Here is a 25,798-nt window from a genome sequence, read left to right as displayed (position 1 = left end):
TGCCTTTTGATTTTGGGTACCTCCCTGGGTACACACATACATACATATACCAAAGGCTTTTTTCCCCCTACATGGGGGGGGTAGCCAAAAAGAAAAAGGCATAGAAACCACTCCCACCCATTCCATTTCCTATATATTCCACTCCCCTCCACCCTCCTCCCTCCCTCTTATCTTGGCACCTCCTGGATGACGGGTCATCCCTGCATCCTGTCCACTGCCCTGGGTCAGAAGCAGTGTAAGGAAGATAAAGCCCTTGGTATATAGATCTAATTGGTCTATCTATATATTAAGAGCTTTTTTCCCCTTCTATAGGAGGTACCCAAGTCAAAGGCATGTATCCACTCACACCTATTCCACTTCCCTCCACCACCCTTTCCTCTCTCTCATCTTAGCTCCTCATGGATAACAGGTCATCCCTGTATCACAGCCAATACCCTGGGTCAGAAGTAGTGTAGCAAAACACAGTGCATCCACAGCAAGGCTGACTCACTTAATCGGCAACCCCCCTCTGTCCCCTCATGCAAACAAAGAGAAGACAGGGAGAAATCCCTTCAGGCTGCATCAAAATATCATTCACACATAAACACCCCTTACCCCCATCCCTTCCTTGCATAACAGCATCATCCACACACAACAACTCCCCATTCATCCCTATCTCCTGCCTTCTCCCTTCTTTGCACAACAGACATTCCCCTCCTCAACACCCCCTTCAACCCATCCATCCATCCATCGCATCCTTAATCATCCCATTTAAGTTCAATCCCTCCACCTCTGCCTTCCACACATCTTTTACATATATTTCTTCACTTATTCTTTCCATGTGTCCAAACCATCTCAATAATCTTTCATCAGCCCTCTCCGTCATCTCCTTTTCCACTCCCACTCTCCTCCCTACCTCCTCATTTCTAAGTCTATCCAACCTAGTAACCCCTACCATACTTCTCAGACATTTCTTCTCAAATGCATTCAAACTTTTCCTCCCTGCCTATCTTAAATTCCAAGTCTTTACCCCATACAAAGCTATTGGCACAATCATCCCTTCATACAATCTCCTCTTTGCATTCATTCCTAGATGCCTATTTCTCACAATACTTTTCAATCCCCCAAGGCATTTATTTGCTTCTCTCAATCTACAATTTACCTCTTCCTCCACTCCTCCCTTTCCTGCCACATGCAATCCCAAATACCCAAAGCTATCCACCTCCTCCAGCATCTCTCCTTCAAGACTTACTTCCAACTCACTGTCATCCTCTCCCCTTGTACATCTCATCACCTTGCTTTTACCCACATTTATCTTCAACTTTTTCCAATCACAAATCTTCCCAAATTCCATCACTAACTCCTTTAATCTCCCCTTTGACCCTGCCACAAGCCCAGTGTCATCAGCAAACCCCAACTGACTCACCTACTTTTCTCCATTTTCTTTAACCAGCTCCAGTCCCCTGTCCATTACCCTTGCCTTCACCTCCTGCAGCACCCTATCCATGTACACAATGAACAGCCATGGCCATGTTACACATTCCCTGATGCAGTCCTACCTTTACCTCAAACCACTCACTCTCTCCATTTCCAATTCAAACACAGGCTCTATTACTCTTGTAAAAACTCTTGACAAGAGTAGTAGAGCCTGTAGAGTATGTGGTAACTTTGCACACTTTGTTTCATGGTGATTTGAAAGCCCTACTAATTGTTTTAGATGCAACCACCACATTTAAGACACAGAGCCCCTTATACCACATTCCTATACTTACATCTTTCCAGAGAGCAATACAAAATCTCTTCATTGAGTAACTTGTGGACTTAAATGGTGGCCATGTCTGGTTACCTGGAGGGCCATAGGTCTCCCTCAAGAGAGAACAGGGCAACAAACCGATTTATTGTATGTTGAAATTCTCTCCATTAAAGATAGTTTTAGCCATCTAAAGTGGAGCAAAGGTTTCCATTTTGTGAAGTGACACTTAAGGCAACAATTATTACTATTATATAAAGCTTTGTGTTAATATTTAATTTTCTATGCATTTAAAACAGTAAACTTGATAAGTTGTATAAGTTACTTGTAACTAACTTTGTACTTGCTTTTTAAAAGCTAAATTATGGTTTATTACTGTACATCTTAAAAATTAAAAGTTGCCGGGTTTCAGTTCAGATATCAGTCTCAAAGATTCTCCTCAGAGTGTCAGCCGATGCAAGCTTCAAACCACCACTGTGGTGCCCATCCATGGCCGTAATCTCCCTCTGTAAACAGCTTAACCACTTCAGTACAATAATACCTACGTAGATGTCATGAGGGATGAGTGGGTACACAAGGATGCCAGCGTCAGCATCTTGATTATACGAGTTACCCCTGGATTCTGTGAACTGGTTTGATGTTTTTTGTTTATTATTATTACTCATAGTAAAAGAGAACAAGTAATACAGCAGTCTTTATATTTTATAATATGAGTAATATGATGTATTGTTCATATGGCAGCCAATGCTGCGCACAAGAATTTGACTCATACTGAAGTGGTTAAGCTTACAGGCCCAGGCGAGCCTCAATCAGCTGACCCTGTGAATAATGTTTATCAAATACATGAATATCTCACTATACAACCAAGTTGTGTTCCCAGCTGACAGGTCATAATGCGAAAATTTGTATATCGAGGTGGGTTTTACATGTAAATAGGGGGTTTGTGCTCATGGACCCTGTCAACCCCCTCCTCAATTATGGCCTGGGGCTTTCACATGCACCCAACATTTGCTTTACCTACTTTATTGCACTCGGATGTATAGCGAGGTATTTCTCTATTTGAATATCCAATTTTTATTCAAATTCACTCAGTATGCATATTGTATTTTCAAATTAAAATTCAAGTAATTGCACATGATTCTGTTAAGTCCATATGAGAAATACAAATGTGTAAAGTGTACTATACTCAAGATGTTTTTGTTTTTGTTGTAGTTTTCATTTCATAAACCTCTGTTAAATGTTGATAAGCTTTTAGATAATCTTTCATGTACTTACCAAGGTAAATACCAATATTCTTATCTCTGGCTAGGTATTCCACCATGGGTTCAGCAACATAGCCTGCACCGAGCACCAACACTTTCTTTTCTTTCACTGCCATATCCACTGCTGCCTTATGTCGTGACCTGTCTCATAAATAAGTATTCTTTAGCATATGCACTTGATCCATAGCACTGTAGGAAGAATTACGATAGGGTTTTATCTTTATTCATGGGAGATGTGTGTACCATGATTGGGATAAGTACACGAACCTTGTCCTGTAAGAGGTTACTGCGTGGGAAGAACAAACTATCAAGAAAGTATCGTGATGCTAGGCTTTAATACACAGTAAGTGTGTGAAAGACAAGAGTATTACAAAATAATTTCTAAGACAAAGAATTATAAAATAATTTTCTTCACACTGAACACCCTGTAAAAAGCATATTTTACCCATTCATTGGGTAATGCAAGCTATGAACTCTTATCTGGGAAGGTAATAGCTGTTGATCACAAGTCCCACATTTGATCCAGGACCGTGATGAATAACATGGGCTTGATAATGGTCAGGGTGGTAGAAAGTAATGCAAAAAATAAAGGTTTTCATCAATGCATGTGCCTGCTTTGGTTAAAAAAAATTGATAGGACGGTTTTGGAGTGGAATTCTGAAATGGAAGATATCTTTGTTCAAGCAGAATTCCAATGCATTGGGAACCAATGACAGGCACTTGGATGTAGTGATCCTGCAAGATGGATAGCACAGTTTCCCACTTTCAAAGCCTGTCAACCCCTTCACCTCCATTAGGAGGCTGACACTTTGTCTCCGGAATGGACTCTCAACTTCAATCACATTTTTTACATGGAAAGCTGACGGCCCCAATAACAGCTTCCCTATCACATATACCATATAAAAATCACTCTTAAAAAGTTTCAGAGAAAAAAATACAAAATATCTGATATAAAGCATGGTAAATACAGGCAAAAAAATTGTACTACAAGTCTTATGTGAAACCATATACTCTAGTGAATGTGTATTGGGTTTAAAGAGTCATGAAAATCATGCTCCATATTACACAGATTATAAACCTAAACAATAAATTTATATTCAGTAAAGTTATTATATTATAAATTCAAACAATAAATTCATATTCAGTAGTTATTATTATACATAAGTTACACTACTTTTCTACAGAAAGGTTAAAAAAGAGGAAAAAATTCATGACACTGGATTAACATTTTGAATACTTATGTAGTGTTATTTTTTCATGAAGTTCTCTAATTCCAGGCATCTTGAAGATTGCCTCTCCTAAGGTCCAGGTTTCTCTCAAAACTAATTCAAAGGGTGCTGTATCAAACTAGAAGCTTTGCCTCACCATCCTTTCCCAATTACTCCTTTCGTAATACACTCGTGAATATAAGCCTATACCAACCTCACTCAACACCCCTCTAAAGCTACTGCATTTATGTAATTTTATTTTTCAAGGAGGAATGTTCATCTACATTGAAAATGCTTGTTTAAGTAGCTATCATCACCTTTGTCATTTTTTCAAGATGTCTTTCCTCCCTTTCCATTTTGATGGATTAGACTATCTTCAACTTTTCACAGTAGTTGCTCATCTTCTAGTTTTTTGAATAAGGTTTTTTCACAGTAGCCTCATCAAAGCTTCGATATACAGAGCCAGTCACACTCAACAGAATAGGCTAAGCCTATATTTGAACATAAAAACTTTTGGTACACATACATACACAACTATGTTCTGGAAAGCAATGTGAAAGTAACCAAAGACATCCTGACAGCACTGTATGGGGCAAAAACATGGAACATAAGAGAAGATGAGAGGAAGAGTTTAAATGTGTTTGAGATGAAATGTCTGGGAAGTATGGTAGGGGTTACTAAGCTAGATAGAGAGAAAAAAGGAGGTGAGGAGGAGAGTGGTGGAAGGGGAGTTGGAAGATAGGGTTGATGAGAGTATTAGGATGGTTTGGACACATGGAAAGAATGAGTGAAGAAAGATTAGTAAAAGAGGTGTGGAAGGCAGTGGTGGAAGGAGTGAACATGAGGAGGTGACCAAGGATGAGATGGATGGATGGGGTAAAGGGGGCATTGGGGAAGTGGGGAATGTCTGTTGAGGAAAAAAGGATGAAGACAGAAGATTGTGGAGAATGGTTGTTTATGATGCTGTGACGTATAGAAGGGAGTGGGTGGGGGATGGGGAGGGAGTGAGGGAGTATGTACAATGATATTTTGATGCAGCCCAAAGGAATTCCTCCCTGTGTCTTGCTGCATTGCTTCTGACCCAGAGCAGTGGGCAGGATAAAGGGATGACCCATCATCCAGGAGGAGCCAAGAAAAGAGTGAGGGAGGGGTGGTAAATGGGAGTGGAGTATTTGGGGATGAAATGGGTGGGAGTGGATTTATGCCTTTGACTTTGGCTATCTCCCTTGTAAGGAGGAAAAACCCCTTGGTATATGAATGTATGAATGTATGTATGTATGTAAATATGTATGTATGTATGTACCTGAAAAGCAAGGTAGAAAGGCATGGAAAACTGGATTCCTCCCCTATGCCCTTCTATTAGCAAATCATCTTGCAGAGAGTGAGGTCACTAATGTTGAACACACCTTATCCTTCCAGTACAATTCCTATGACACACAGATCCCTACATAGTGTTGGGGAAAGATGAAAGCCATGGAGTTGGTAGACGGGTATCCAGTGAAATCCAAATGAAATTGTCCCTGCACAGTATCTGATGAAAATGTCCTCAAACAAATTTTCACTGCTCAGAATCTGGTGAAAACATCCCCATGCCAAAATGTTCCCACTTGGGCTCTAAATGGTTAAAGTTCAAGGACAATTCCCATTTCGGGACATATTGTAGCGGATGGTCATCACAGTAACAGTTCAAGATGTAGTTAAAGTACCTAGGAACAAAGTACCCAATGGAAATCAAAAGAATAAACTTCATTCCCATGTTATGTGTGTGTTGGTAAGGAATGATGATGAGACTGAATAGAGTATGATAAAGTATACTAATTAAGGAAAACAAAATGAAATCACCTATAGCCAAGGAGGATTAGACGACATCACTGCATGCAAATGAAAATACACACATTCTAATTGCTGTTCAAAATATGTAGACTATCATTTATGCAGTGATTTGTTATAGAAATACCAAAATCTGATTTGGCCAGCTGCCCTTGGCAGTATCAACAGAAGGGGATTTTGTGGCATATTGTAGGGACTGACAAAGGTTCAACGGTAGAAGTAATGAAAAATCAAGATTTCAAATAAATTATAAATAATTGAAACAAGCATTTTTCAGGAAAAGTCTGCTGTTATAAGTAAAAACCAATATTCTAAACTTTTTTTTTATAAGAATAAAGAAGCATAAGGATTATCAGTTATGTACAAATCTATTTTCAATTGGATTAATAAATATTTTATGCCTGATCTTTGGTCTTAGAAAAATGCATTTTTCATAGAGATTTTGGAAAAAATACTACATATACATATGCTGAGGTTTCAATATTTTTCTATGAAAAACATGGATAACATCCATGAGTTGCATTATGCAAATATAAGGAAAGGAATAAAATGGAATCCAACTGAGAATGTTTTCACCTGTGGGTTACCCATGGATATTTTCGTGAACCTGAGGATGATTTTGTCTGAGGAAGTTCTATCCAGTAACCAGTAAAAGAGAATGAAAGAGGGTAACAGAGAGGATGGGCAGTAGTATAGGCTAAATGTGATTTAGCGTTCCTCACTTTTCTTATATTAGAAGAAAACGAGATCATGAGTGAAACTGTCCTTGAAATGTTCTCCGTTAAGACACCTTTTTATGCACCCGTGACAAAGCTTCTAGCTTATATTTTCTACACTAGTTATAGACAGAAGTCTAGGAAACATGTGTTCCTGACAGCTAGAATGAAGATTATGTAAGAAGGTAATTCTAAAGTATATCCAAAATCCTTTTCACTTAGTCAACCTCAGTAGGATAGAATAAACATGATTGAAATAGATCTTTTCAGCTGATATATGAGCTGAATCAGTCCTATATTAGAGAGAATGTATCAAATTAAATATCTAAAAAAAATAATGCAGGAACATGAGAACAAAAAATTAAGTTCATGCAATTAAACTGCTGTTGGCGAGTTAGTGGACAGTGCAGCACTTCTGGTTGGTGAAAGTACGGCAACTATCACTACATGATGACATCAGCACTACATTCTACTTTACAAATACAAATCTTCCTGTAAGAGGTTTTAGACACCCAATATTTTGAGCACAACAAAGACATTGGTGTGATATGGAGGATGGACCAACTGAAATTTTTTTCAAGAACAATGGAAATAAATTTGTAATCTGCAAGGAAATGTACATGTATTTTAAGCAGTTTTTTTTAATCATATAGTGTCTTTGATATGGAACCATGTAATAGTAATATAGACAATAATTACACTTAAATAACAAAAATCTGTTTAGTGAATGATGGAAAAATCTGTAAAGAAAAACACCTCTGTCAAAACAGAGCTCTGCAGAGGTTTTATTTTTAAGTTAATATTCAAGCTTAACTTTACGGCCCTAACTATTGCTGAGTCATATAGATATATGTAAATCCTTCCATCCATATCCTCCACCTAAAATAGGGTCATCATATCCATTGTCAACAAACAGAGTGATATACAACCTTACTAACAGCTGTCAGACATACCTCCTGCAAAAAATGTAAGGAACCCATTGTTAGCTAAGTAAAACACAATAGTGTTCAGCTGGGTTCAGCTGGAATAATCAATCAATCTATTGTCTTTCATCTCGTCCAGAAGACTGTCAGTCCCAAGGTATTTACCAATGTTCACTGTTGTAGCTCATAAATCACTAATGGATGAAACAGTGTTTTGTTATCTGCACCATGTGAATTGTACTGAATAGAATTCTCTATATGGGGACACTTTCCCCCAACAGGCTAAATTTTCCCTGCTGTCCCCTTTGAACAGCGTGAGTGGTGCCATGCCCCTGTCAATCCTCCAAGACATTTTCGCTGACATCATCAATAAACACAGCTGTTGTGTCATCAGGCAGATTCTCCATCTTTAAACTGCAATTACTACAGGACTTCCACTGGGAGGCCAGCTACCTGGGAACTGATTTCTCCTCCGGTTCAGTTGAATCTGTTCCCCAGACAACCTAAACACATACACACAAGCCTTTACACAAAGGAGATGAACAAGGAAGAAAAAAAAATCCTCAACATTTATCATACTGGTGATAAATGTACATGCCCAAGATTAGTGGGAAAGAATCACAGAAAAGGAGTGGTCAAATAAAAATATGTTCAATAGCAAAGCAAGAGATAAGACATGGGTGAGGTTCATGGCCTAATAAAAATATGTTCAACAGCAAAACAAGAGAGACAAAACATGGGTATGGTACAGGGGTGCAGTGCCAATTTTGTGGGTCCCAGAGATCTGGAGGGCCTCACAAAAGCCTCCCATCCCTATCATGTTTCTGTACATTTTACATTGGTCCCACTGTATGTCACACAATGATTAAGTAATTCGTGTTTGAACTCACTAATGATCATAAAATCAATATAATTATCAAGAAAAAAAAAAAAAAAAAAAAAAAAAATTACAGGTGCCAGCAAGCTTTGATTACACTGCACCCCTGGTGTGGTAGCAAAAAAGAACAAGGAATGTCTGGAATGAATTTCAGTCAGTTGTAAGTATGGCTTTGAAATATTCTTCAATAACATCCTAGAAACCATTAAACCATGAAAATATAAATACTGAATAGGGCCTCACATCTTATTAACACCATCATTGCTACTTTAATGTGTAGACTAGTTTATTATTTTTTTCCCAAGTTTTCCAATTACTTATCCTGTTCTTCTCCTAATCCTCTCAATTATAACCCTCCCATATCCCTTCCCCACTACACTCAAAACTGATCCCTCTAAAACTACTACACTCACATTTATCCCTTTTTCCTTTGTAAAACAAAACTATACAAGCATTCCTGCAATCCTCTAGCACTCTACCCTCCTTTAGATACACATTAACATCTTCAATACGAGTTAAATTCTTGTACACATTAGGCTGTTTGATGTGCTGACACATATGTTATAGAATATAAAGTTACAGATGTTAAACTTGTTTTGTTTCACCCAGAATGTTTATAACCACAGAAAACACAATCAAGCTTGTTCACAAAATATGGGTGTCAATAAGGTACAACTACAAAATAAATATAATCAGGACAATGATATCAGCATCCTTGTATACACCCACTCATGCCTTATGATGCCTACATAGGCATCATCAGTCTAGGGGTTAAACAACCTCACTAGCCAAATCACTAGTACTTTACCTGCCCTCTTGAGACTTTCTGCATGACACCCATCTAACCCAGGTGCCTTACCTGCTCTCATAATTTTCAAAATTACTTGCACTTCATCTTTTCTTATTTCTCCTCTATTTTCCTCTTCCATCACCATCATTTTCTTAGCACCTCCCACTGCTACCATCAATCCCTCCCTATCCTCCTCCACATTAAACAGCTCTCTAAAATACTGTGCCTAACTTCTCCTTACCACCTCCTCTTCTGTTAACTTCTATCTGTGCTTTTTACCTTTTCTTCTCTACTTGACTCACCTCCCCTTCCTCTCTAACTTCCTTCCAAAACATCTTTTTATTACTTTTAAAATGTTCTGTCACACTCCTCCCCTATTTTACATCTGCTCTCATTTTTCCCTACTTTATCTTTTGTTTTGCTTCTCTTCTTTTTTCTTTGCACCTCTCATATGTTCCTTTCATCCTAATTTGCAACCAATCCCTGATTGCTTACTTCTTCTCTTTGTCATGTTTCACTTTTTCCAAACTTTCCCACATCAGGAGTGACCTGGCCATGTTTTCTCTGTGTATGTCAACACTCAATGTTAAAACTGTCATGGGATTTTAGCGGCTGCACACCTGTTTTCTGTATTTGTAAATATTCATATGTCAATGTCTCACTGTGCATGTAGGCTGGGTCGTCAAGCCATAGGAAAGTCATATTTACCAGCATCCAGACCAAGCTATGAAATGTTGGATTGTTGTCATAGTTCGGTAGTTAGGGTTCTCTGTGCTTTCTTCTTTTGTTCATTATTAGTTTTGCTGTGTGGGATTCCAAAGAGGCTTATCTTTAAAAACCACTACTCAACTTAGGTTGTTAGAAAACCTCTACTCAATTTAGGTTAATGTTATGTGCACTGTGATACACTTGGGAATAGGGAAATGGTCAATCCATTCTGGCAATGCCTAAGTAGCAACTGCCAGCTTAAAGTCTATTTTACCTGGTTGTATTTGGTTTATTAGGTTAAGATTTGAAACAAGCAAGGTAAATACACTGTCTGATTTAATCCTATGCTCTAGGGGTATTTGGCACCCTCGAGCCATTAAGTGTAAGCAAGCTAAAAATATGTAGGGGTTCTTTTGTGTTGAACCCTTGTTTTCTTATTTCCTGTTTTTGATGGTGGGGGTAAATTTGCATGTATAGTTCCTGCTCACCTTTCTAAACAAGGAGTGTTCTTGTTTCAGTGGTAGCCATTTGACACTTGCCTCTGAATCACTAAGTTTTGGAATAAGGGTTTTTGGGTTGTTACTTCTCGTGTATGTGAAACTTTATTTTATTTTTTTCCAAAAATCAATATCAATCCATAAATAGTTTGTAAATTTGTGTAAGTAAATAATATTATCACAATATCTTTCATGTTCCACATCTCTTTTGTGTTCCTGTAAGCATATTAATGGCAAATTTCAAATGTATTTCAAGTGAGAAGTTGACATCTACTACCCTCACTTCATCATCCAACCACTCACTACCCTTTATTATATTACCTCCCATCCTCCTTGTTCCACATACCATCTGTACCTTAGGGGTTGTTCTACATACCATCTATACCCAAGAGCTACATTCCTACACGAAGTCAAGGCAAAAGAGAATCTGGGAGGAGTTTTCCAAACAGAACCCTAAGGTTTGGGCTTTTAATGTGTGTGGCTCTACTAGTAAGTGAGGGGTTAAGTAAGCATGTGGTGGAATAGGAGGTTTCTTCAAGGTTAATCTGAATGAAGATTAAACTGGGAAGGGAGACGTGGGTATTTGTAAGTGTGTATAGGCCTGATGGTGAGAAGAGTGTCGAGGAAAGGGAGGCTTTTTGGATAGATTTAAACGAGTGCTTAGAAATTTCATAGAGGAATGTTAATATAGTGGTATTGGGAGATCTCAATGCATGGGACTGGTTGCAAAGCAAGACAAGAGAAACATATGAGAGGTCGCTAATAATATCTACTAGTTTCTATTTACCTGCTCTGCTGGCGTAGATCAGCAATGTATTCAAAGTTTGGTGTCAAACTCCCATTGCTTGTAATAATTGCCTGTAATGTATGAGAATATAATTTCATATGTAGATTATGGCATTTCACATATGAAAATAAAAAAAAAATTTAAATGAAGACAATATGTAAGAAATGTACTGTTATTATTCATGAAATAGAGTACATCGATATGAATAATAATCATACAAAACTAAATTCATATAAACATGATTAAAAGTACTTACACCTGAGACCTCATGTGAAAATTCATTAGGATCAAACTGAGTAGTAGCTTCTGACTTGAGGATATCATACATGTAAGGCAGAAGAAGAGAACCAAAGAAATCTGTGGCCTCCCTAGGTAGTTGCGTGGGCATGTTGTCAATACTACACACCAAAACACCAGGACCCTTAAAGCTGGAGAGGGTAAATAAGAAGTTTCACCAAAGTGTAGCTTGACAGTTTCATGGACCATTATCTCGTTTTAAAAATATTTCATCATTTCCAAGACAGGTGCCTCTATCCAGATTACCACTCTTCACTAAAAGCCGCAATGAAATGCAATCACCACACAGAAAAGAAAAACACTTAATAGGCTAATTCTATGCTGTCCTTCACTCAATAGGCACATAAACATAGTCAATATATTACCCTAGTTCTATACTGCAGGAACCCTGTGTCCCCCAGGAAACCATCCACACTCACCAGTTTAGCCCAGAGGAGAAATTTTGTGGAGTTGCCTAGAAACAATGAGGAGCTGCAGTTTGAGAGGCAACACTGTGTTGCCATAATGACGGATGAATCTCTATAGGTATAGTGCCCTTGAAAGAAGGATCACCCTACAGCAGCAGTTCTTAACCTGGGGTACCTGTACCCCCAAGGGGTATGAAACCTTGACCCTGGGGGTACGAGACATGATAGCTAGTGCAATGGCACTGTATATTTACAATGAGAAAGCAAAGCAAGGTTTGTATCACTAATCCTTTTCACATGTTTGCATTGTATTTGTATTGGATGGGGTATGAGAATTTTTTCTGAAATATCAAGGGGTATGGGCACTGAAAATGGTTAAGAACCACTACCCTAAAACCCACTGCCTAAAACAGCTCATCAACCCCCCCTCCACCCAGAGGTACATCCGCAATGGCCCACTACTTGATCTCTGGAAGACACAACTGACAAAAATGCAAACTAAGTACTGTTTTATACAAACCTATTTGTATCTTTGTTCTGGTCAGCATCATAGAGACAGAATGGAGAATCGATAGTTGTACAATCAGTCATGAACTCGATTGAGCCACCAGGGTCAGCTGAGACGTCACAAATGGCCAACATCCGGTGCGGCAATGCAGGAGATCCAATCTGAAAGGTAGGACAGAATCATGTACATATATGTGACATTCTAGTGGAGCAGGGGAAACTATGGAATACAGACCCTTCCACTTCAGTGCAATAGCACCTATGTAGGCATCATGAGGCACGAGTGGGTATGTGAGGATGCCAATGTCGGCATCTTGATTATATATTTTTTGTAGTTGTACATGAGTTACCCCTAGATTCTGTGAACTGGTTTGATCCTGTTTTCTGAGTTTATTATTACTCAGTGTAAAAGAGAACAAGTAAATCAGCAATGATTTTATATTTTATAATGCAAGTAGTGTGCTGCATCATACATATGGCAGCCAGTGTTGCGCATGAGAATTTGACTCATACTGAAGTGGTTAAAAGGTTATCTAATTGTCAATGAATTATTAAGAGATATAATGGTACAGGAAACATTTCAGATTTAATGCCATCACTCTAGCTAATAGTAATGTATGTATGTATATGCATATGCCACATCATCTTGGACCCCAAACCCACCTAACCACAAGATAATTATCTTCCATCCAAATCATTTCCACAACAAGTGTAGAGAAGAGCGTGATGCCATTAACGGCATCATAAAAGAGGAGTCACCTCCACTGAAATAGATACTACTACTACCGACATAAGGACTTTTTGCAAGCCAAACCTGACCAGATCCCTAATAATGAAACACAGCACCAAAGATCCTGAAGGAAGCCTCTACCAATATGAGCTACAAGTTTCCATGCAAGGAGAGCCACTGTGATGGCTCCATCCCTTTCATTGGTAGAACTTCCACTACACTAAGATGACTCCTCTAATACCACTGAAATTAAGAATCCATTTATCAGCAGTTCATTGACCACCATGATATGAGCCCCCCCTTAAAAAAACTCCTCGAAAACACCACTATACTCCAGAGAGGCGACTTTTAAAAGAATGCTAATTGCTGAAGCTGCATCTATAACATCCCAGCATCACAATATCAATGTCCAGTAAACTGCAGACTTCACTCTCTTCAGCTCACCCTTGGGATCACCATGCCCTTCAACATCATAGGTCTTGGAGCCGCAGCGTCTACATCGTGGGACCACCCCCCAACCCCAAGAGTTGGGGGCCAAACGGCGGCAACCAGCCCTGGCCACCGGCTCTACGCAGGTGGCACCGATCTCCAAGAGGAGCTACGTCTGCCTTGGGGAGTACCACAATCCTTTTTCTCAACATGCAATATTACGTTTTTTCTGCACCGAGGGGTGATTTTCCGGCGATCACCCCTCTTCTTCTACTTTTAGCCGGAGATGTAGAGAGCAATCCTGGGCCCACCACAAAATACACATGCCCAACATGCCCTAAACCCATTACTTCAAGCAGACAGACAAAGGGCTCAGTTCAGTGCAATATGTGCAAAAACTTGGCCCACCTCACTTGTACAACACTTGCTGACACAAACCAATACACAAACACTTGGACATGTTCTACCTGCCCTCCAGTAACCCCACTCCCACCTCCCCAACCACAGCCAGCACCCTTACCCACTCCCAATTTCCCTTTGCCCTTATCCCCAATCAGTACTCCCCTTCCTTTGTCCCCAATCTCTCCTTTCCCCCCCTCTAACCCAGATCCTATACCTTCCCCATTAACACCCCAACCTCAACCCGCAAACGGCAACATACAACACATACAGAACACACAACATCAACATATTACAACACAACATTGATGGTATTAACACAAAAAAACATGAACTCGAACACTTTCTTAAACAACACAACATACACATTGCAATTATACAAGAAACAAAACTAAGACACTCACACAAAACACCATCATTTCATAATTACACCACCATCAGACAAGACAGGACTGACAGCAATGGCGGTGGACTCATCACCCTGATCCACCACTCCATCTGTTTTGTGGACACAAGTGCCACAACCAAAATTCTCCTCCTTACCACAGATAACATTACAGAAATCCAATCCATTCGAATCCGCACAGGCAACAAATCAACACTGACAATAGTTAACATGTACATTCCCCCCCAATCATCCCCCACAGTTCCAAACACTTTCAGACCTCAATTTAGCCAACTAGCCTCAATCCCCAACCTGATCATGGGTGGTGACTTCAACGCCAAGTCGTCTGCCTGGTATGTTGACAACCCTGACACAGACAGAGGGCTTGATATACAGACTCAGTTTGACTCATTGACTATCATGAACACACAATCATACACATATCCCACACCAAGCCCTCTCCTGATATCACCTTCTGCTCCCCCTGCCTAACCCCAACATCATCATGGAGAGTGGTCGGAACCCTTGGTTCTGACCACCTTCCAATCATCATCACCACCAAAACAAGATGCACCCCAGTCGGCCACAGACACACTTACACCAATTACAAGAGAGCTAACTGGGAAGCTTTTACTGAAGAGACAGAACAACATTTTGAAACACTTAACAGTACACCAATCACAAACATAAACAATGCTGTGCACACTTTTAATACAATCATACAAAATGCAGACAAGAGATACATCCTTAGAGGCAACAGAAAATCACACAATCCCAACTTCACACCAGAAATCCAAGGCCTCATCAGACAACGACACACACTTAAACACAATACCCCCACACTTATCCCTCAAAACATAGCAAACCAAATACAAACACTGTGATTGCCAATAAAATACTCGAACAAAAAACACAAAATTGGCAAAACTTTATCAATACACTTGATCACAAAACAAACACCAGCAAATTGTACAAAACACTCAACAGCATTACACTATCCAACAGTAACACAACATGCTCTCACGCAGCAATAATCACAACAACAGACAATCTACCCTCAAACAGACAACAAGCAAACACACTCATAAATCATTTTGCACAGACAAGCCATCTCACTTCTCACCCTGACGACCGATGCACTATTCGACGTAAGAAAGACTTTCCCCACAGACTCAGACTATACACCCTTCACAGACAGTCAGACAAAATACATAATACATAATCTCAAGCACTCATCCGCCTGTGGCCCTGATAACATAAGTAACATCCACCTAAAACACATTGGACCACAGGGTATACACGCACTCACAAACATTGCAAACTGCAGCTATTCACACAACACTATACCCGACATCTGGAAGCATGGTAAAATAATCACCATTCCAAAACCGAACAAAGACACAACAATCCCAACATTGCACCGCCCAATCACACTTCTCTGCACCCCCTCTAAAGTCATTAAATGCCTAATACTTAAACTTGTCACACCACATACTCCCCTTGCTGACTCACAACACGGTTTTAGGCCACTACACTCCACAAACACTCTTCTGATAAACCTCAAAGAATTTTAGATGGCATCAATTCAGATAGGCCCCACCACAGAACACTTCTTATAACATTAGACATTAGTAAAGCTTTTGATGCTATCCCCCGCCACAACCTAACAAATAAAATATATAACACAGACATGCACAATAACACCAAAAGATGGCTAGCCAATTATCTGGCAGGTAGGAATACTTACGTGTCAAATAATGGCCAATCATCGCACATCAGAAACATTAAGAATGGAGTACCACAGGGCTCTGTTCTATCCCCTACGCTCTTTAATCTATACATGCATGACTTACCCACACCAGACACCTCAGAAATACAAATCTCTTCCTACGCAGATGACATAACAATCACATGCACACATCGTAACACAGACAAAGCTGCAGAAATAATCCAGCCATACCTTAATACATTCAACACATGGTTCATCATAAACAGACTCAAAATAGTCCCAACCAAATCCAAAAGAGCAAACTTGGTTCCCGTTTTTATTCTCAGCCATCCCAGCCCAACAGCAACAACAGCAACACTTCTCACCAACTGGACAAAAGAACACAAATACATACCTTATCTCTACATCAACAACACTCTAATACCACATACAAACACACCGAAAATTCTTGGTGTAACATACAATACATCCATGTCCTTCAAACAACACATCACAAACATAAAAAACAAATGCACACCTAGACTTAATGCACTTAAGTCAATCACTGGAACAACATTTGGACAAAACAAAGAAACTAATACAACAATATACAAACAATGCATATGCTCAGTGATGAATTATGCGAGTCTTGCATGGGCTCCTAATCTCAGTGAGACACACCACAACACCCTTCAAATCATACAAAACAAAGCCCTAAAAACAATTACAGGCTACACAAATAAAACACCTACAGACCATTTACACCATGAAACAAAAGTCCTCAAAGTCAAGGACCACCTTGACATGAGAGGCACACAAACACTTGCTGCAGCCACCACAAACACATCACACCCGCTACACTACATAGCAGAACACCCACACACACCAAGAAACATTAAAACAACACCCAAAGACCTGCATCACACACAGATACTCTCTTCTCTTCCTCCACAACCACCAAATACCAGCCTCCGGAAACATATTCATAATCATATCACTCACCGCTCCATTAACACACTGAAAGACAACACACTGCTGCATGCCAGACCCCCTGACATCTACCCTTCTGAATCCTCTCTCCCATGAAAGGACAGAGTCCACCTGGCCAGACTGCGGTGCGGCCACCACCCAGCACTTCTAAGCTACCAGAAGAGGCTGGATGACTGCATTGTGAACAGCTGCCCAGAATGTAACACTTCACCCCATACCATACAACACATAATGGAAGACTGCATTATACACAATCATGCATGCAAACAACACAATATACACTCTATAAAGGATTTGTGGGAAAACCCAGATTAGGCTGTGGCATTCCTTGGGGAGACGGGACTGATTGGACAGACAATCTAGGGAACGACAACAACATCATCGGAAGCACAATGTCCCTGAGCCACCTTGGAAGCATCATGAACCTCAGTGCCCCCAACAACACATTGGGTCCAACATTATGTTTGTTAGAATAAATATGCTTTGTTTGGTTTGATCTTTTTATCATATCAAACAGAATAGGCCAACCCTGTATGACAATACAGAACAGACTCCCCATTCTGGAAAACGGACAAGAGAAATGCTCATGTTTTGGTGAAATGACTGGATGTGACGCAAGCACTGTACACCAAATTTAAAACATTACTTACCCTTGTTAGCCCTGATGGAGGGTTAGATGACATACCAGTGTCAAATTCTAGGTAAAGGAAGGTTTACACTAACATGATACTCCCATCACCATAACAACATGTGCTCAATCATTGTATTAGCAGCAAATAAATTTGATTTAACATGAGTGGATGAAGGGATGAAAAATATAAAATAAGAAATTAATTGACCACTTAAAAATCAGTAATAAAGGTGTCCTGTAATACAAAAAAATTTGCCTAAAATCAACAAATAATATTTTTTATCTATTGTGTGACTGAATTCTTCCCTCACCCTTACATAATCCTGAGTTTTGACTGTCTTGTCCTTTTTCATATCTATTTGTACTTACTGAAACTGGTAACCAGGGAGTGTAGACAGGTTGAAGGAGGTACTTGGCATCTGGGATGGTCAACAGCTTTGGCGAATTGACAGCCCAGTAGATACCGTTGATGATGCATGAAGCATATGGAGCGATCTGCACAGGAAACAGGTATTAAAGGAAAGACTAGAAACCAAAAGTGGCAAAATGAGGAAGTCATGATACTCAAGTAAGAATATAATTATACATTATACATAGCCTACATATAAAAGAGAACAAAATACATGACATTCTCTCTTAAAGCCTTTCTTCTCTAGTTGTCATACCTTGTGAGCAAAGACAGAAACGTAACGCTCAGGATGTTCCTCATACTCAGCTGCGTCGTATTTGCTACCATCTTTTCGCACCAAGTGGTCCTGACGGCTCACTTCACAGACATAACACTTGTTTGTTGCTGTGGATGTTGAAACAAGGGAGTGTAGTAGCATTGTAGTGGCAAGTTAACAAAAGTTGTGTATTCAGAGATGGAGGTGTTGAGAATCGTATTAGGATGTTTAGCATGGCAAGGTTCATAAACATGGAAGAACCATGACAAAAATGAAGCCAGAGGAGACTGGGATATAGACAGATAAATTATCCAATAACTGAGAGTGTTGGGAGGAGAGGGGTGAAATGGATGAGAGGACATTTGGAAGGGCACAGTGTGTCTATAAAATAAACTGATTCGGGGTGGATAAATATACTAATTACTGAGCGTGTGTGGGATGGGTGAAGGGGGAACAGCCCATCTGATATATATGTATTATGTATGTATTAATGTCATCATATGATTTACCTTATCTCCATCAACACAAGTCTCACTGGGTATCTGTTTATATTAACGATTATCATCAGATCTTAGAATATATCCTACCCTAGCCTATTCTTGACCAAATTTTGCCCAATTTTCAGTCTTTACTAGATCCTTGTCCACTTACATCCATGCTCCGCCACCTTCTTGAGTGCACTGACAGGAACATACTCATGGGGCAGGTCCTGGAAGATCTCTTGAGCACCCTGGGAAACGTTGCCCGATCCTGTGAACACGAAGGTGAGGGGCCCGATGGACTTGGGCATCATGCCAAGGGAAATCTCGTAGCCAGCATCCCGGATGGCCTGCCTTGCCATGCCCGTGTTTCGGTAGTTGTGTGCTGGACCAATGTGCTGTTAAAGAAAAAAGAATGCATGAGACAAGGACATTCCTCAATGTTTCTCAAAGCATCTGGATGGTTCAACAAGCTTAAACATTTCAATACCCTAGCTACCAGACCAAGGTGCTGTTAAGGAAAAAGGGAACATGATCATTGTACTATTCCTCAGTGTTTCTCAAAGCATCAGGATGATCTAACAAAATTAATCATTTCAATACCCTAGTAAACTTTATAAACATTGTTGTGGGAGATACAATGTTCAATACCAATTGACTACCAGTAACCATAATTTTTTTTGTATAACTAAACACACATGGTAAGATCTTTTCAGCACATTCAAGTGCGTACTAGCATAAATCCCTTACCACTTTTCAGTGTCAGATGACTTTATTCAGCAATGGCATAGCCCTTGACCTGAATGGGTTCTTGATCAAGTATTGTGAACCCTGGTCAGCCTAAATATGACTTCTCCTAAAGACATGATTGATCAAAAACTTGTTCTGATTTAACTGGAGGAAAATGTCTTCTGTTAATCAATTGTTACCTCGAGTTTCAATAAATGGAAAATCTGCAGCCTCAAAGTGGCTGGGAATGGTCCAATGAATTTCCCACAGACCTTTCTGGGAAAAAACTTCAGTGCTCTCTGTGTTGTATCAGTGTAGGACTGTTCCTATCTCACCAACTCAAAGTGGTAATGAGAGAGAAGTAGTTGCCAGTTGTCTGCTCCCTATGTTTGAAAAGTGTAAGAAATCCAGTTGATGTTGATAGAGAGATCTTGGGCCCAATCTGGAGACATAGTGTCAGCACCTCCTGACATAAGTGAGGAGGTTGACAGGTTTTGAAAATGGAAAGCTTCACTATCTATCTTGCAGGATCACCACATGCAGGTACCCATCGTTGGTCCATATATATTACTATCCTGGAAGTCTTAATCCAAACACAGGGCAGCCCACATGTGAAACATTCTGGAGATTCAATTTTACAAAAAGAAATAACCATGATTAGATTACCAAGTTCTCAAGGGACCAAGTCTAGAATAAATGAGACAGAGTTCCATAAGTGCTGGGGTCTCACCATGAAGGGTGTGTGATGCCCAAGGGCCAGAAGGCGAAGTCCCAACCCATGAAGAATGTTGATCATTCCTGCCACACCAGCGTATTTACCAAAGGCCACGACTCGCTGTCCATTAATATCACACATCTTCTCATAGTCTAGAAGCCGGATATTCTGCAGGAAAAGAAATGGGGTCATCAATCTATGTAGATACAAATATATAAAAATAGAAATACGTTAGCTAGCTAGACTCTAGTCTTAAATATAATGATGTGTCTTTGGGGATCCCCTTCTTAATGATTTCACAACACTGTCACTGAAGCATGTGCCCTCCTTTGATTGCATGCATGTAGTCAATGACTTTCCTATCAATTTTATTTCTATCATTCATTATGGCATTCTCCATGTCATCCATTACATTGATCCAGCCTATTACTTAGCCCTATCTTCTTTTGTCCTGCTATGACCAACCTCATCCTCATCATTCTATTTCTTCCTCCTTCCCCTTTCTTGCCTTGACTCTCTTTCCTCCTATGACACCATCTCCACCTTCCCATTTCCATCTACTCAGATTTTCAAGTCATGGCCCCATCCATTTCACATTTCTCTGACCCATCAACTCCCATGTCCACCTATTCCTCCCCTGCCCCCACTAACCCTCCTTCCTTGTGTTCCCTGAGGACGACTCCTTCATATCCATATTCTTACCTTCTCTATTCTTCTTCCTGTTTCCATCTCTCTACTTTCCTCTTTATCTTCCTTTTCCCTAGCTTCTCCAATCTTAGCCTAAAATACCCAACAGCTTGCCACATCTGAAAGGGCTAGCCCTACCAGGGGTTTCTCACTTCCCATGCACAGGAGTGGGATGGTGAGTTTCCAAATCTGTGCCTCCACCCCATTTTAAGTTTCAGATCTTACACCCTATTACAACCAACCTTCTCGAGGATGGCATCAAGGAGGGGCATGTTGGCCTCCTGGGCCTTGATGGTGTGTGAGAAGAAACAATAGGTGCGGTTGGGGATCAGCTGATCGATGGGCACCTGCTTGACACCAATCACAATTGGTGCGTCGGAGATGTCCTCCTGGATCTTGGCACCAGCATTCTGATATGCCTGTAGGAAGACAAGAGTAATACTAACACTCATGCAGAAGGGTAATTACAACGCAGGTACACAAAATATCACTCGCATCAAAACCTACATATTTCATCCTGGCTAATCTTATAATAAATGAAAAGTGTTTCACCAAGTCAATTGGTTTAAGAATGTAGGAAGACAAGTTTCTACGCTCTTTCCTATAAGAAACATAACCCAGACTTGCTTACCTGCATGGGGTAGGCTCGTCGGTTGGATGGTTGTACTATGACTCTGGCACCATCTCGTACCAGTTGCCGGACTTGTGAGGGTCCTAGAGGCGCCCTTCGTTCCCATACTGACTGGTCCTCACGGCGGATTGCCAGACACCGCCCCTTGACGTCCTTCTACAGGAGAAATGAGAATGTTCTTAAACTGACAGAACATGACGATCTGGAAGGATGATTAAAATGACCTACCCCCTAGTTTTTATGTAGACTGCTAATATTATTACAAATAGTATTTCACAAATACTTTTCTAATAAGAAACCAAGAAACGAAAAAGTTAAAGGTTTTTGTCTGTCAGCCGACAAACGCGGTAAATCCGTCACCAAATTTCTTTGCAATTCGTAAGTCATATACAACCAAATGCCCCAAGTAACCAGTCACAAGAATCAGAGCAGGAAACTTTAATATGGTGTGTTGGATACTGACACTATACCACCTGCCGCCCAGGATAATTCGTTCCCTGCTGACACATCTTACGAGGGGTACAGACGCGCGGTGCATCAGGAGTCTGCAAAAGAAGAGCAAAATTATAATTTATTCAAATCTTTTATGCTCAATTTTGTCGGCGATGCAAAATGCGAAGAAAGGTACAATCAACTGAACATAAAATGACACATAGGTAAAAATAACAACAAGTAAAGTTACAAGCTATTTGGAAATTCATTAACAAAATTGGATAGTGAATAGATCTCTGCGTAATTATCAGTAATGATCTCAAATCATCTAATCAGCGTATTCCGCCTCATAGAATGGAAATAAGATTCTAGGACTGATTGCGCGATCTTTTTATCTAAAATGTCCGCCTGTCATTAACAAGCTATATAAATCGTTGGTTCGTCCACATTTGGAATATGCTGTATCCATATATGGGCACCGAATCTCATTTAAAAGATATTGACAGATTAGAGAAAGTACAACGGCGAGCCACAAAACTGATTCCAAATACCAGAAATAAATTACACGATAAATCGACTAAATCATATCAATCTATTTCCCCTGAAAACCATATACTCGAGAGGTGATTTGATACAGGTCTTAAAGATTCTAAAAGAAACTGACGTCAAGTGACAAAACGTTCAAACTGAATGCGAATCCGACAAGAAATAATGGTCTCAAACGGTCAGGAAGTAGATTTAATTTGGATGTGTAGTTAATGAGTGGAATAAACTTCCTGCAGGGGCAATATAATGCACTACAGTTCGAACTTTTAAAATTCATTTAGATAGATACCAAAGCAATATGCTGTAATGCCTACCATTTATCACATTTTACTTTATTTGTTAATTTATCATTGTTATTTATTATTATTCATCTGTTTCTTTATTACTTGTCATTATTTATTCATTTATTTATCTATTATTATTGTTTTTCTGCATCCGACCTAGATATGGACCAAAAAGTCTCCTGTCGACATTCTCTTCCTTTGTAATCCTTTGTAAACTCTTGTGGCTTGTCGCCCTTAGTGACCCTCACTGACTCACTGTGGTCCCCAATGGCCCTTTGTGGCCCCTGGGCACCAAAGACCTATATCCTATTTAGTCGACAATATCAAACGACCACTCGAATCAACTGGATATTCAAAAATACTACCTGCAGATGAAAAGTGGTCAATGAAAATTAAAACTTTTACTATTTACTTGTTAAATCTGTATTGTTTGGAGCAGGAACTAATCCGATGTTACCTTTCTTGTCCGTGGAATGATTCCTCTAAGCCCTAATTGAGGAAGACTGTCGTGACCACGAGTTGACGGAAACCGTCACCGTTATTATGTCATATCGTCAAATAATTGTCGATAGAACTTACCGTGACCACTTTCACACATTGTCTCTGGAAATGTTTCCAGTTGTTGCAACCCTCGGCATAAAGAGAAAAAATAAAAGACGGCGTAAGGCGAAAATGATGGTCAACGGAAAAAAAAACACCATGGTACCAAAAAGGTAAAGGATGACCATGAAATTAAAAATTGCTGAAGAGGGCGGATGAGAGAGAGGAAGAGGAGGAGGAGGGAGAGGAGGAGACCAGATGATATAAATTTTGTGATACATTGGCTGGCCTGGGAATACCTGACTGATGTGGCTATGAACAGTAGTGGGGAGTAGATAATGGTAGTAGGACAGACCGAGTAGTGGTGGGGTTGGGGAGGGGGAAGATGAGTTGATGGTTCGTGGTGGTGGATGAGGGAGAGGGTAGGAGAGCAGCGTTTGACCAAAGCTAGTATGACCAAAGGATGCAGTTAATTTTTGGAAATTTGTACTTTTTCTCATTGTTAATCCTTTCATTGATAAAGATGATATGCATCTTTGTCATAAATGCCGTCGTGCTATTTTAGCGAGCTGGTGAAATCCCCATGTCCTCTTTTCATTTGGCGGCTATTAGGCGATTTTATTCATTAACAGGAAACATGCGAATGTCTGAGGGCGAAGTGTGGATGTGCATGTGGATGCAGGTGTACTTAATGAACGTTTAAATTACTTAACGAGGTGCACGATTGTCTATAAGGAAAGGAACGCTGGTAAACTATTCTATGACACCAACATTAAGTCCAAGCTGTGCTTAATTTACCAAATTATGGCAGTCAATGCGTTGTTCTCTGCCTATGTGAGGCGACTGTGAATGCCATGCGCTGATTGGTTCACGTATCAACGCACCTCCGCTGCTGGCCAATGGGAACGCTGGGATTGTGGGCAGGGGGGAAGATCAGTACGGCCGAACCGAATCTCAGCCCAACCTTCCTCACTACTGAGGAATTTCCCTCGGCTGAATAAAACATGTTACGGTAGCCATAATAAAAATATAAGAACATTTTAACTCTGAAATTACTAAAAGAGGCAAGACCTATTTCCTTGTGGCCCATCATGAGGAAAATAGAATGAACTTAATTTGTGAAGTGATTTTCACAGCCTCTTCACTAGGGTCGTCTTACTTAGAGGCCTCATTAGTGAGATAACTGCTTCTGCCCCAAGAACCGTAGAACGAGAATCCAGGACAATGAGAACGATGTAAAATAAATCTTCTTATTCAGGTGACCAGACGTTGTTTTTTTTAATCCTTTCACAGGCGTGTCATCGGGGATGGGAAAACGGTTTTTGAAAGATAGGTGGTGATCGGGTATGGCGGGATTGTCCGAAGTGGTGCACAGTTGGCTTCACTTCTAAGAACTACACTTGTTGGCGTTTTCTGCGAATGGGTGACAAGTTAGGTCTACTATTCGTTTGGACAATACAAACATTTGTGGCAAAGGAAGCATAAAAAACATGAGCTATTTAAATTCCTAATGTGTACGCAAGGGTGATACTTCTAGTTTTGTACAAATCTGATCAGATAAGTCTATCACACTGTGACCTGTCTCACGAGACAGCACACAGGGACACTCAACAAAGATTGTATAAGACGCATTACCAATCTCATGGGTCCATTCTTAGGAAAAAGTTATTTGTACCGAAATGTCAGGAAATAAATGAACTCATATATCTGCCTATGTTTCCTGTGTTATAAATTCCAACTTGTAGCAAGTTTATCTATGTCTAACAGTTACAACACGAATAAGTCTGATCCCATACGGCACGTCGTAAATCTATATCCCAGTTATACTGTAACACAGCTCCCTCGACAACATCCACTTAATCCACAGAGGAAACACCTGAACAATGCAGCTGGTAACATCACAAATAGCCCAAATAGAGTAAGATTAGAATGTATTCGTGCGTATTATTCTGAAGCTCTGACGTCACTTAATCCACAGAGGAAACACCTAAACAATGCAGCTGGTAACATCACAAATAACCCAAATAGAGTAAGATTAGAATGTATTCGTGCACATTATTCTGAAGCTCTGACGTTTGGAACTTTGTAGTATTAAATACTGGAAGGGTGGCGAGCTAAACACAGAGAACAGTTGGATTTTTATTCAGTGACGTTTCGTCCTTTCCAGGAACAGTTTATATACTTCATTTTCTGAGATTGTACTTTGAGAATGTCCTCGTAAGGACGAAACGTCAGTGAATAAAACTCCAACTGTTCTATGTGTTTAGCTTACCACCCTTC

General features: G+C 40.0%; 1 protein-coding gene across 2 annotated transcripts in view; it reads right to left on the bottom strand.

Moving 5' to 3' along the window:
* Positions 1-25,798, bottom strand: part of LKRSDH (lysine ketoglutarate reductase/saccharopine dehydrogenase) — a 61,086-nt gene that overhangs the window by 7,606 nt on the left and 27,682 nt on the right. Inside the window, exons 2-12 of one of the 2 annotated variants that reach the window (XM_076200488.1) lie at positions 22,180-22,261; positions 21,717-21,872; positions 21,328-21,504; positions 20,414-20,566; positions 19,127-19,352; positions 18,476-18,603; positions 18,180-18,305; positions 12,552-12,700; positions 11,584-11,755; positions 11,328-11,398; positions 3,005-3,132 (exon numbers count right to left, since the gene is read on the bottom strand). In XM_076200488.1, the coding sequence (XP_076056603.1) occupies positions 3,005-3,132; positions 11,328-11,398; positions 11,584-11,755; positions 12,552-12,700; positions 18,180-18,305; positions 18,476-18,603; positions 19,127-19,352; positions 20,414-20,566; positions 21,328-21,504; positions 21,717-21,872; positions 22,180-22,254 (1,561 nt within the window). In that variant the 5' untranslated portion in view covers positions 22,255-22,261. Of the gene's footprint in view, positions 1-3,004; positions 3,135-11,326; positions 11,399-11,583; positions 11,756-12,551; positions 12,701-18,179; positions 18,306-18,475; positions 18,604-19,126; positions 19,353-20,413; positions 20,567-21,327; positions 21,505-21,716; positions 21,873-22,179; positions 22,262-25,798 lie in introns of both variants that reach the window. The other variant, XM_076200487.1, reaches the window with a different exon arrangement.

This window comes from Oratosquilla oratoria, chromosome 17, assembly GCF_046742065.1.
Source record: "Oratosquilla oratoria isolate Oo_2021 chromosome 17, ASM4674206v1, whole genome shotgun sequence".
Taxonomy (NCBI): Eukaryota; Metazoa; Arthropoda; class Malacostraca; order Stomatopoda; family Squillidae; genus Oratosquilla; species Oratosquilla oratoria.
The sequence above is the reverse complement of the archived record's forward strand: the minus strand, read 5'-3'. Positions and strand labels throughout refer to the sequence as shown.